At 36.8% G+C, this 13,614-nt stretch overlaps 1 protein-coding gene across 2 annotated transcripts in view; it reads left to right on the top strand.

Annotated features, from left to right (window-relative positions):
• Positions 1 to 2,401: 2,401 nt before the first annotated feature.
• The window catches only part of LOC134350481 (echinoderm microtubule-associated protein-like 4), a 259,312-nt gene continuing 248,099 nt past the window's right edge, over positions 2,402 to 13,614 (top strand). The window contains exon 1 of one of the 2 annotated variants that reach the window (XM_063055692.1): positions 2,402 to 2,822. In XM_063055692.1, the coding sequence (XP_062911762.1) occupies positions 2,798 to 2,822 (25 nt within the window). In that variant the 5' untranslated portion in view covers positions 2,402 to 2,797. The remainder of the gene's footprint in view (positions 2,823 to 13,614) is intronic. The other variant, XM_063055693.1, reaches the window with a different exon arrangement.

The raw sequence follows: 13,614 nt of genomic DNA, 5'->3' as shown, positions 1-13,614 counted from the left end.
CTACAGTGCTTGGTCTCATTAATGCCAAAAAGATAGCAAAAATTTCTTTCCTATTATTGTAATTTGTTTATTAATTATCAATGTTTTAGTGAGAAATATTTCAAACAATGTACTTAGAAGTATCAGCAGGTTATTATACAATTATAAATTATGCATAGCAGATAGGTTAGAGGTTGGGTATCTAATGGTAACAGACTCAGCTCCTGATATCCCAAGGACTTTTCAAAATCTTGAAAAAATAAGCCAAGCATGTAATGGGACACTCTCTGAAGTAACAAGACCCAGGTGACTACAGTTGCTGAAATCCGGAGCAATAAGACACAAGGGACTGCAGATGCTGGAATCTCGTCTCTGTGGAGTATTCCCTACTTGCCTGGACGAGAGCAGAACCAACACGTTCAAACGATTCAACACCAGGCAGCAAAAAAGCAGCCCCTTGGAATAGCATCACACTACCAACATAAATATTTATTCCTTCTCCCACCACTGCACTGAGGTTTCTGTATTTGCACTGCTTTTACTGGCCAAGGCTACTCCAAGAGCACCTTCCAGATATGCAGCCTCTATCGCTGAAATATCAAGGGCAGCAGATACACGCATAATTCCACTGCATCTGCATAGTACTCTGAGTTAGAAATACTTTTCCTGTCCTTCATTTCCACTGGGTGTATTTCCTGGAGTGCTCTCTCTGGCAGCATTGCGGGGGTTCTTTCACCAGAGGGCTTCTTTGGTTCAATGGCTCACCACCACCTTTTCAAAAGGAAAATGATGGGCAATAGTTGCTGGCCTTGCCAGCGATGATGCCCAGAAATCAAAAATTATTAAAAAACAAGTTGGCTTCTTGCGCCTGCTCCACCAATCAATAAGATCAAGGCTATACAAACCTATTATACTCCTGCTTATCAAGGCTGTTCAGTATCAGTCAAACACTAAACCTTTCAATATTAATAATTAATCATTAGCCTGCTTAGCCGACTTTATTATAATCGCTGGATGCAAAATAAATGTGAAGATTTATGGCCAACCCTGAGTTAATAATATAACACAATGACTCGGAGTCCAATGAAAAAGTATTTCATAATTTGGTAAAATTGCAACATGCAATAATGGAGAAGACCCTGCAGAATAATACAAACAGCAATATGATATCCTTTAAAAATAATAATATTGACAAAATATCAATTTACCATGCTTATCAGGCATCTGTGTCCATTGCTAATTCCCGTGTGTTTGATGATGTGATTGATCTTATATTTGATGAAACGCAGAAAAACATTAGCGATCAGCGATCAGCTGTGTGTGTGTAAAATAATAACTTGCAAGCTGTTCTCGGTATGGAGTGCAAAATAGAAGCAGGCTTTATGAAGATCAAGTCCACTCTATGAATTAATAAATAACAGCTCAATATGTACCATAGCCACACTCAGTGAAGGAGGTCTATATGGACTAATGTTTGGTTTGTGGTCTTGAAGGTTGCTAATATCATGCGTCAGTTTAAGGATTTTATTCAATATTATGAGAGTTTCTGCCTAATTATCATTTTTAGCCATATGTGGCAGGCTCAACATTACTCTAGGTGAAAAAGTTTTAATCTATTACCCACTAATCTTTAATTCTGTGCTCTTTAGTATTGATGCCCCTGTTAAAATAATCATTCATTTCTGTATGCTTTGTCAAAGCTTGTAGTATTATACACCTCATTTAATTCCTTCTTAATCTCCTCTGTTCAAATTATACTGTAGATAGATACCCCATAGTTGCCATGGAATGCTGTGCCGAATGACCAGTTTTTGTACCGTATCACCTTATATCCGAGTCAATGCCAATCTGTCCTCCTTATTAAATATGCTTTTACTCTCTCTATTGGTATCTCATCCTACTAGAAATAAACTTCAATCTACTTTCTTACAGTATTGTGAATTCTACGGGTTCTCAATCTCTTAGGGAAGAAATTTCTCTTCAGCCTAGTCCTTGAGACAATGATACCTAGTTCCAAGTTGTACATTCAAAGGAAACAGCTTTTCAGCAATCTACCCTTTCAGTCAGTTCTCTTAGAATATCATATATTTCGATGAAACACACACAAAATGCTGGAGAAGTCAGCAGGTCAGGTAGCATCTAGGGGAAAAAAGTGCAGTCAACGTTTCAGCCCGTGTATGGGAGCTTGTCCAATTACCACCCCGGCTATAACAAACTTAAGGAAAGCATTTGGTGATATAAGTGTAATTTGATGGTAAATTTATTTGAACTTTGAGTTTCTAACAAGCTGGCTCTTGCGTGGTTACTCCTACTTTTAAGACATAAAACCAAACATCTAAAGAAAACTATATATTTATGTTTAAGACATTTTCACATTTGATCTGAACAAGACATTAGTAACTCTACTTTCAGGGAAAAAGGAGGTTTTGAGGGTTCATGCTAAAAAAAATGGAGAGGGAAGGGGATGGAATAAAACTACAATTCCCGAGAAGCATCTGGGACAAGCTGGCTGTCGTGTTGCGTCTGCGCAGTGATGCCATTAGGCTGAACGGTGGCTGTCAAGGCGAGGCTGAGTACGAGCGCGTTTTCTTTAAGCTCGAGTTTCGAAGGGGAGGGAGGGAAAATCGTGCGGCTGATTGACGAACCTCTCTCTGGCAAGCAAATGAAGCTGAGGCGGTGCGGGTTCCCCCGAGTGTGAAGCCGAGCGCCGTGTCCCACGAACAGGACGGGAGGAGGAAGGAATTTAAACTGAAAGATCCATTCGTAGAGCCAGCGGGCTGGGCAGGCACAGAATCGAGGGCTCCCTCCGATTTGCGAGATGGACGGTTTCGCCGGCAGTTTGGGTGAGTTATATGAAGGGGGGAAAAGGGAGTCGCTCCCGAAGGAATGGCCGAAATAAAGCACCCAGGGGCTGTGCAGCGAGACAACGACACGAGCACCGCCTGCCAGGACCGGCTAACTTTGGTGTGTGTGTGTGTGTATTGTATAGTAAAATGACTGGAGTCTGCTGCCCGTGTTGGAGCCGTGACAGCTGGCGCCGAGCTCAGGGATGCGGGGAGCATGTGGTCTGCCCCTCGGCCGGTGCTCACAGTGGTGTCCGGGCGGCTGCTCGCCGATCACGGCAGCGCCAGAGCCAGGAGCCCCGTCTGAGTTTGGAGCGGGAAGCGCCCCCGGGTCCTAGCGCCGAGCGGGACTCGCATCCAGGGAAGCCCTTGCCGCAGTCCCACAGGTGCCTCCATTGGCGGACACCTTGCCACCGATTCTTTTGCGAGGCATAACATTGAATCAGATTGAGCCAGCTGCATAAAGTTGCACTTTGTTGAGAAACGACCTGTAGCGAAATACTAACCGATGTCTTTCGCCAAGTGGAATGTCGCAAGTCCCAGAGGCAGAGTCACTGCTGTCACTGATTGATTCCAGCTAGCTTAATGTGGATCAAAACGTGACTTACGTGGCTGTAGAGTTCATTAAATAAACTAGTCGAGCTGCGGAGGGAAATACAAAATTGTATTTGGTGATTCGATTGATGATATCACAACAGCTATGGTAGAAACATAATTCAGCTAGCTTGATCGATGGCCGAGAATATTTAGTGACCTCCTGTATACACGAGCGTTAGGATATCATACAGGGACCTCAGAAATTTCTGTACCCAGAGAATGGTGCGAAGGTGGAATTTGCTGCTGCATAGAGTAGTTGAGGCCGATACATTGGGATTAATGGGAGGGTCGGTACGTGTTTAAAGGGGGAAAGAAGCGTCTGGTTATTTTGATCATTGTAGCTCGAATACCAATATTTGAATAATAATAATATGGGAATAAAAGACTCGATTAGAATATGAGGAATGATTTGGATTGATTGGACCAAATGGTCTGTTTCTTCAGTGTCTGTGTTAAGTTTTCTCCTGTTTTAGAAATGGTGAGTAAACTGGCCATTAAGTGCAACAAACTGGAATTACTGAACAATCCAAATACATCTATGTATCTTGCAAAATATATTCAATTTGATATTGATTATGAGAAGAAGCAATGGTATATTGGGCTGATGGAGTAATAAGTATTATGTATGAAACAAAACCAGTAAATATGTAGTAATCTCTCAAAGGCAATACTTAACCCCAAGGTAAGATAGCATTAAGCAAAAAACTTTCAAAAGTGCAAACAAAAACAGATACTGTATGGCCAAAAGGTTAAAGTATTATAGGAGAATAATACTTCAAGTATGTTTTTGAATTATTCTACTTGTAAAGGATATGAGCTCCAATAGCTATAGCTTTTAAATATCCTAGCTCTTGCATTGTATATCCTGAGGAACAGCATTGTAAAGGAAATATGGAATTATTGAGGATGGCTGCTGGTGAGAAAGGAAATGCCAGATTTGTTGAATGAGAGCTATGTATTTTCACACTTTAGAGAGAGGATAGAAAACAGGCTGTTTAAGGGATTTGTAAAAATCATAACAGGAAAATATGCTAAATAAAAGTCAAATCTCTAGGACCAGGTGCATTTCATAATACAAATAAACTACAGATGTACTAACTGGAATCTCTTTTAAAATGCCCAATACTTGGGGATTATGTGGAATTCAGATTGAAAAATTGCAAACAACCCAATTATTAAATGCTGCTGGTGGGGGGAGAGGCTGTGTGTTGATAGAGATTTACAATCTACCTGTAATACTGTGTAACTGGACAGCTGGCAAAGTATCAGGTAATTGCAATATATTTGTGAAAGGAAATTTGTGTTTAACTAATCTGGTATAATTTTATGTGGTGTATATGAATTTTGCTAAAATGGACCTTTAGAGATTGTTTATTAAAGTTCTGCACGAGGGATTGGAAATATGGCCGTGTGGAATTGACATTACTGTGGGTTTGAGATTGAAGAGCAGAATTTACCTTCTTTTAAAATGTGGTTTTATAGTTGGTTGGAAGTTAGAAATAACAATTCAAAGTTAACAGATTTGACCTTTGATCAGAATGTTGTGTGCTGTTTCCCAAAGATCTGGCCAAATTGGAGAATATCGAGGTCAATTTAAGAAAGTATGGTGATATCCATTTTTCATCTTAAAGGCAAATAGGAACAGAGTTTCTTAATGGCGACAGGCAAGGAGATGTAGAAGAGCAACGAAACTTGTGTGTTTGTATATGGTATCACTGAGCATGCACAGTAACAAAATAGGGCTAATTAAATGCTTTTTGTTTTTGAGAGTGTTTAAAAATGTAATGTATCAGTTGTACCGAAACTTTGTATAAAGCATCAGCAATACTGCACGTGGTTATGGACACTAAACCAGGGGAAAGAAATACTGATTTTGAAAATGGAGTAATGCAGATTCAATATGATTTGAAAAGATACATTGTGAATAGTTCCACAATTTGCATCCTGTAGCTTGAGGGTGCGGAGTAATCAAATTGAAATGTTTCATAGCGTAGAACAGTTCTTCTGCCCAAAGAATGCAGACTGAGATGACGACTGAGAATAGGAAATGGACAACATTGATTGAGAGAAATTATTTTTGGAATTTGTCCTAATTCAGTCTTCTTTCTTCCAATTAAATAGCACAACCCACAATTATTTATCTTCAAGTGAAATATTGCTGTAGTGTTAGAGTTAACTTCTTTTCATTAGTTTTAGTTTTTTCTCTTTACTTCTGGTAATCTGTTTCGTGTCATGAATGGATTAATGCAACAGCTTCTGAATAATTGGACTAATATAAACCATATTTTTGATGAAATAACACATAGTAATGGAATAAGTAATGAATATTTGTAACCTTTATAATTCAGCTGCTGTGAATTATGTTCTTTCTCAAGCTATTGCTGCCTACTTCCTTATCTTTTCCCATGATGAATCTGATATTGGAACAGTGATAACAATCATTCACAGGTTCTTAAGAGTTTGTATTATGCTGCTGCTCATACTGTTGTATGATGCAAATCAAAAGGATAATGCAGATATATTATGTATTGCCCATGCCCCATTTTAGTTACCTTTCTAACCAATGTATATTTATAATTAAGACATGACAGCAACAATAATTGTTTATAATCTGTTATTTCAATTATGTTGTGCTTTAATTATGCTGAAATTGCTACAATGTTCTCCAGAATGGCACCTTGCTCTATATTTAGATTGTGTTCTACCTAAATAAAGCATTGATTTGTATTGTAATTAAAATGTAATATTGCTATGGACATTAAAAAACGTTCTCTTTGAATTTGTTACATTTTTAGTACTCTTTTGAAGTAATGTGAATGGATTTATGTGATGTTTTATGCTTGCAAAGCTTTTTAATTAAGTTAAGGCAAAGGCTGTATGTATTAATTGGTGCCCTGCTCACTGATATTGTATTTGTAGAACTTTAAATCAAAGCTAACTTGAGTGTCTTTATTTTTCAATCATTGAAAATCTTTGCTACTTCAAAAATGTTCAGGTTTGAAAATTTTAAAATGAAGGCTTTTCTTGTATTTATACTGCTTTCAATCAGTACAATTGAAATTTATCCCTTTTTATACTTTGCATCAGAATGGCTTAAGTTAAAATTGTAAGTTGCAATTACACACTGTAATTGCTCTTGAAGTGTTCAGGCAATATATTGTAAAATACTTCCATGTTAAAATTACTGAAAGTTTCTTTTCCCATTACTATCCAGCAGAATTTATAATTTGAGAGTTAAACATGAAAAATCATTAGAGGAAATGGGCTTCTCACAATAATTGTACTTTTGACAGTCACTTAGGTTAATTTAATTTTATTATGAGTGTGGTAAGGAGCAACAAGGCTACTAATTTTAATGTTAGAGTTCAGATGACCTCTGTGTTGCTCTTGAGGAGCCTTGGTTTTCTGATTTGTGATGTCACTTGAAACCAGGGAATAAATTACCGAGCCAATAAGTAGTGTCTATGTGTACGGAATAAAGCAATAACACAGCTTGCTTGCAAAAGTTGCAGAAAAGTGAATCTACAGTTTAAATGGTGGTTGAGCCTATTAAATCTGTAACAGTTTCGAATTTCCTGTTTAAATAAGTGTCTGACAGTGAATTTTTTTTGAGTTAACTTCATTTAAATCTGGTGTTTCAGTTTTGTACAAGTGTCAACATTTATAGCTGTAATTTACTTTACGTTGACTCCAGCTTTCGTTTCCTTTTGTCTAACCCAATGCTGCTCTTTGATAATGTGCTGAGTTGTTTGTGAAATGACATTCTTGGCTTCGGTGTTGTCTTTAGCAATGAAGACCAAGAGTTTCACATACTCAAAGTTGCACCAGCAAAAACAATATAATTGGTACTTTTAAAGTACATGCAACATAATGTGCACAGAGCTGATGAAGACTGTTATCAAATAAAGAAGAATGAATTTTTACCCTGCCCTGTAAAGGCACATGAATAGAGGCTTTGTCAGAGTCTGGTTTTAAGATACCTTGTAGAAGAATGAAAGATCGAGGGTAGGATTTTTAAAAACTTGGAGACAAAATGCATTGATGGAATTTAAAAAAAGAGTGAGGGTTTCTAAATTGTGGCATGCAATTTTCTGTAGGGCTGAAGATGGGTGACAAGCCATGACTGTTCGGATTAATTTAAATTTATTTTAAAAAATGTCAGGAATATAAGTTTAAATAGCTAAGAAGCTCAGGTGCAGACCAAGTGGGTAATATATTCTAGGTGGATGGATAGTTTTATTGCAGCAGAGTTTTTGGACATGTAGTTAGCTGGGTTGTCGATCGTATCACCAAGGTTGCAAATGAATTGCCTTGTCTACAGACAATAACCTGTGATATGAATACTGGCCAGGGATTTAAGGTTCTGGCAGGGACAATGTTCTCTGTTTTCCTATATTTATTTGTATTAAATTTATATTGATCTAATATAATATGTCATGTAGTATGACAAAATTGAGCTTGTGGAATTGTCCTGACAAATATTTACAAAGGAGCTCAATGTTATTACTGTGAATGGAACTTGGGTTTTAACTCAAATTCCTGAGGAAAGTCTGTGGATGAGAAATAGAGGGGATTCTTGGATATTCAGAAATAATTGTGTGGGAGTGAGGGATAATATTTGGCTATAATTTGATGAATAGGAACAGTACAGTGCAAGATCTATACCATTACCTGGTCAAAGAGGAAAAGTATTGTAGGTGAATGCATTGGTCATGCTATGTTGAAGCTGTGTAGGTAGCTTGTGAATAAAGAGTTACAGTTTCCCTTAGTCATGATCATAATGTCGGTTCTGCTTTCAACAAGTGTTCAGAATGTCAGTGCTGTGAAGGAAGAGGCGGGAGTGAGATGAATTGGATATTTCTTTCAGAGAATACAATGGCTAAATGTTCTCCCTCTGTTGCAAGATCCTTGATTCTGGTTTACATGATCTACCCTGGACCTCACCGTCTCAGCGTGACACATATTTTTGTGAAGTAATAGCCCTTTGTACAATTTTTTTTTTTGCATTTTTTTCCTTTGAATTAAAGTTGCATAGAAAAAATGCTGCCTACTTATTAAATGGAGAACTAGCTTTTTTCATTATGATCTTTGCTGTCAATACTGAAACTCACTGCAAGTGACTGTGGGGTGGAGAAAAGCCTACAATCTCCCGATCATTAACTGGACATAGTGAATTTCGTTTTGCTGTTTATCCATTGTGAAATAGTGCATTAGCTTCTCTTTCTCCCATTCCCCAAAAAAGTTGTGTATCACGTTCGTCATGTACTACTCTCCAGCTGAATTTGTATAGCTTGAGCAGCAGATCAAAGTACACATTAGATTGTGGTTATTAATTTGCATGGGATTTTTTTTTTGTGTTACAGGTTACAATGGTGGACCCTGGAAGCCAGGCTCTCATACTCAACATTACAATTTGAATAACGTCATTGTAAAGCTAACTGTAGAGAATATATTTTCTAATTCAAATAAAAGATAATCAACTGATTGCCCATAAACCAGTGTTTATTGCTCAAATTACGTAACAAGCTTCAATTATTGATGTACTCTTATGCCATTTCTGCTGGGTTTGTGGAGAAATAGGGAAGCAGAAATCAGTGCATCAGCAACTCCTAAAAATGTAGCAGATATCTCTTCCTGTTGAGAAAATACTTATATATCAAAATATCAAATAGAATACTTTATTGTGATTATTTTATGATTATTTTACTAAAGAGAATAGTTAATGACCAATAAATTAGTGGGGGGGGGAAGAGAGAGAGAGGGAATCCTGGTAACTTGTGACTTCTGGTATGGCTCAGCTGTGGTTATACATAAACTGTCAGCCATTATGTATTCTATTTATAACATCATCCCATGCACATATGAATACATTATAATGTACATTCAGGGCCACTTTAAATTGTATACATGATTTGCTGGTGCATACTCCTGTCTATGAACTGCATATTGATCATAGGAGTGGACTCTAAAAAAATGCTTAGTGCAGAAAATAATAGTGTAGTGGAAATAGTTGTACCTTTCTCCACTTACAATGTAAATAATATCAATAGCTTATCTGACCATGTGAACTTTTAAATAGACTCACAACACCTGCAATTCAGAGAAACTGGAACTGCTTTGGGTTGTTTTTTTTTGTTGCAATTGCTATATTATTTAGAATTTTTATTTTATGCAATTTTATCTAAAGGTAGTAAGTAAAAATGAAATGCATATTACCTCGTTGATAACAACCGGAGTGCTTGTGGGACCAAATATTAGGGTCGCATTGTGTTCCTCGTCATGAGGAATAATTAACTTCCAAGTGAAGTATTGGATCTATGAAGAGGGAACTGGCAAGCCTTGTGTGTTTTCAGAACTTGTTAGGGGTCAAAGTGAGAGGGATCTGGCTAATCAGTAGAGTTTATACTTGCCGTGCTGTCTCATGGATTACCTTGAGAGAGTAAGATTTAACAAAGGTGTGGAAAAGGAGAATGTGAAGTAGTAAATGAAGCTTAACTTTGACCAGAACAAAAAGGAAACATTTAAAAAGGTGAAAAATTAAATATGTAGGAATGACGATCAATAATTCTTCACACAATGAATGATAAATACGTAGTACGAACTTTATAGTAGTGCAGTAAAAAACCGAAATTGGTATCATAAAAGAAATGCGTTCTTTATGGAATCATTCATTAAATAAATTGAATGCTTACAGTTATTACTTCATGAAATATACAAACATTGTTCAAAATGTTAATAAACAATGTTACCTTTTCTGTGAAATTCTGATTCACATGAACTTGACGCAGAACAAAGACAAATGGAAAAACCTGGAAACAGATTAAGTAGAAAGAAATCAGTGTAAAGATAAATAAACATGTTTTGTGTTGGAGATCCATCATCAGAACTGAAGAGAGAAAACGCATTGCTTAAGTAGTCCTGATGAAGGGTCTTGGCCGGAAATGTCGACCGTACTCTTTTCCATAGATGCTGCCTGGCCTGCTGAGTTCCTCCAGCATTTTGCGTGTGTGTGCCTTGGATTTCCACTATTTGCAGATTTTGTCATGTTTGTGAATCTCTTTTTCCTGTTCTGATGAAATTTACTCGTTTTTCTTTTCACATGTACCAGCATGTATCATAGAAATGTATAGCACAGCTCTTTGCCCCAGTGTATCCATGCCAATCTTTTTAACCAACTACACACACCACCTTTTCTGTGCCTTTGGTCTGAGTCCTTCTATGACTTTATGCTTTGTCCATTTAAGTACCTGTCTAAATTTATTTTGAAAATTGTACCTGATTCTACCTTCACCTCTGGCAAGGATTTGCATATCTGGCCAGGTACTCTTTGTGTGTGGTAGTAGTGAGGGAGTTCAAACTCCTTCCAGTGCCCTCGTCTTTCAAGGTGAAAAGGAACTTGAAAAGGGATTTGAAGGGAATAACCTGTCCTCTTCAATATTTTGAGTATTTTCCATTTTTCTGATTTCCAGTGGTGATTTTCATAACATTGAGGAACTCTTGGTAAATGTACTTCTAAGTGTCAACATTTTGAAGTCATCCCAGAATAAATGTTTTCTAGCTGCAAAAGGTTCTTAAATAAATGAGTTCACCTTAAGTCATGCTGTCATAGTTTAAGATCCATGTCATGCATCTCTGTAATTTTATTCAAATATCAAGGATCACTGAGATGGCAAAATGGAACATTTTCACACTGGTATGGGCATTGTTTTGAGATTTTGTTTGTAAGAGGAAGTAAGTTCAAGGTGGACTAATGGATCATAAAATAATCCTGGAAACTTTACAACTCACAGGATTGTTTAGTCCATTGCTCCGCTGCCAGTTGAAAAAGAACTACATACCACCTCATAACTATAGATTATGGCTGTTGAACATAGTTCCAGGTGCAGGAACAGTTATCACCTTTCAAACATCAGGCTCCTGAACCAGCTGAGCTGGTTCCGTAACTTGTGCACTCACTTTCAAGGACTCCATAACTCATGTTTATAGTATAATTTATTTACTTATTTGTAGTTTGCCACCTTTTGCACATTGATTGTCAGTCTGTGTGTGTAGTTTTTCATTGACGTATTTCTTTGTTCTGTTGTGAAGGTTTGCAAGAAAATAAATCTTGGGGTAGTATTTACGTACTTTACTACTCTTTTGTGCAGCAAGTTCCAGATTCTTACGACAGTCTGTTTTTTTAAAAAAGTAATTCCTCTTCTCCCCTTTTAATCATTCTACAAATCACTTTAAATCCATGCATCCTGGTTTTTGACCCATTAGCTGAAGGAGATGTGTGCTTGTTATTTATATTGTTTTCTAACTTAATTTGTACAATTCAGTTGTCTCCTCTTGGTTTCCACTGTTTGATGCAAAATGATAACCCCAATGTATATTTTCCTCAGCTATAATTCTGAGTATTTTTCATAGAAAACAATGATTATCTTAACAGGAGTTATTCCAATATTCTGAATCTTTGTTATGGTAATGAAGGCAAGGTCGGTAAGCCATTCCATTCTGCAAGACTAATCTAATGACATCATTTATAGCATGAAACTTGGGGCTTGACACCATAACAAGCAGCTGAATGATTGATCAGTGACTAGCTTCTAAGCAGCTTGACCCCCAAGACAGATAACAGGCAGAATACAGATTACTTTACTTGCAGCCTTTGTACTAACAGTTTATTGCTCTTTTTGGAAAAGCTGCCTTGGGTTACATAGGACATTCTCCATTACATTACATATGTGCCAGATTTTGCTTGAGTTCCTGTGGCAGCAAGGTAATGGGTTTATTTTTAAAGAAGGGATTTTTAGTCACATTTTCAGTTACACCTTGCATGGAACCAAGTGCATTAATAAGTATTTTATAAAATAACGCATGGGAATATTAGAAATCAGATTGGTCATCTGTGTCTAATACTGCAATGCAATTCAGATCTATTTATCCGCTTTTTACTCCATTTTCAATGATACCAAAATATAACAAATAGAAGTTTCTATTTGTTAATTTTATTTGATGTGAATTGCACATTATGATTTGATCAAGATTTCATCCTATCATTTTGGATCTCCCCCTCCCCCTCCCACTTTCAAATCTCTTACTAACACTTCCTTCAGTTAGTCCTGACGAAGGGTCTCGGCCCGAAACGTCGACTGTACCTCTTCCTAGAGATGCTGCCTGGCCTGCAGCAACTTTGATGTGTGTTGCTTCCTTTTGTGTGCCTTTCTGTAGGAATAATTTCTTCTAGCTTTTTGTACTTGTGTACTAAGTATCCCAAATCCATTTATTTTATTCCAAAATTTTGTGAAATAATTACTAAATGTTGATTTAACATTTTTGGGTCCAAAGTATGAGAGTTCATGCTCCATTAGGTTTATTTTTTTTAAATATACTTTTATTAACTCATTAAACCTTACTCTGTACGTTAACAACCAGCGCCCACTTGCATCATTAATTGTTCTAGTTAATAAAGTATCATTTTCAATTTAGATTTTTTAAAATAAGCTCTCCTCTTTATTCACTATACACATTTAAAAATAAACTATCATTATAAACCCCAGCATACAAATTATACTTTGATCTTTATTTGTACTTTCTCCATTCTTGCTAATTTCCAGCACATCATATGATTAGCTTTAATTCTGCAAGCACTCACTTAGGATCATCAGGAAGTCCAGCACCCCCAACCACAAACTGTTTCAGCTGGTTCCGTCTGGCTTCTTTTACCAGGCATCAGACTTATCAATACACATTGATCTGATTGCATATCTGACTGTACATGTACACAAAACGATGTATATACAATCTTAGTGTTTGGACAATGTCCTCCCACACTTCTCTTCCTTATTGCTTATACATAGCGATGGAAATGCAATATAAAGATTTTTATTCCCTCATGTTGTGAGATGGATGTAAGAATTAAATAACTTAATTCATACAGAGGCATATCAGATGTCTTCTGGAACCCATAAGATACTGTCTTTTTTATAAATGTATTCAAAAATGTAATAGGTTGGTCAGACTCAAGTTAACTTTATCAAAATGTGTTATGGGTCTCTGTGATCAGGTGATTTCAGTCCTCTGGCTTCCTGTTTATTTTTAATCACTTCAACTAAAATTGATAAAAAGTAAATTTGCTGATACTAAATCTTACACAAGGGCAAATGGTGTTAAATCATTCATGCTTAATGTAAGATTTTTCTAGTAACTTTAC

Source organism: Mobula hypostoma, chromosome 8, assembly GCF_963921235.1.
Source record: "Mobula hypostoma chromosome 8, sMobHyp1.1, whole genome shotgun sequence".
NCBI classification, from domain to species: Eukaryota; Metazoa; Chordata; class Chondrichthyes; order Myliobatiformes; family Myliobatidae; genus Mobula; species Mobula hypostoma.
This window is presented reverse-complemented; position numbering and strand designations above follow the sequence as displayed.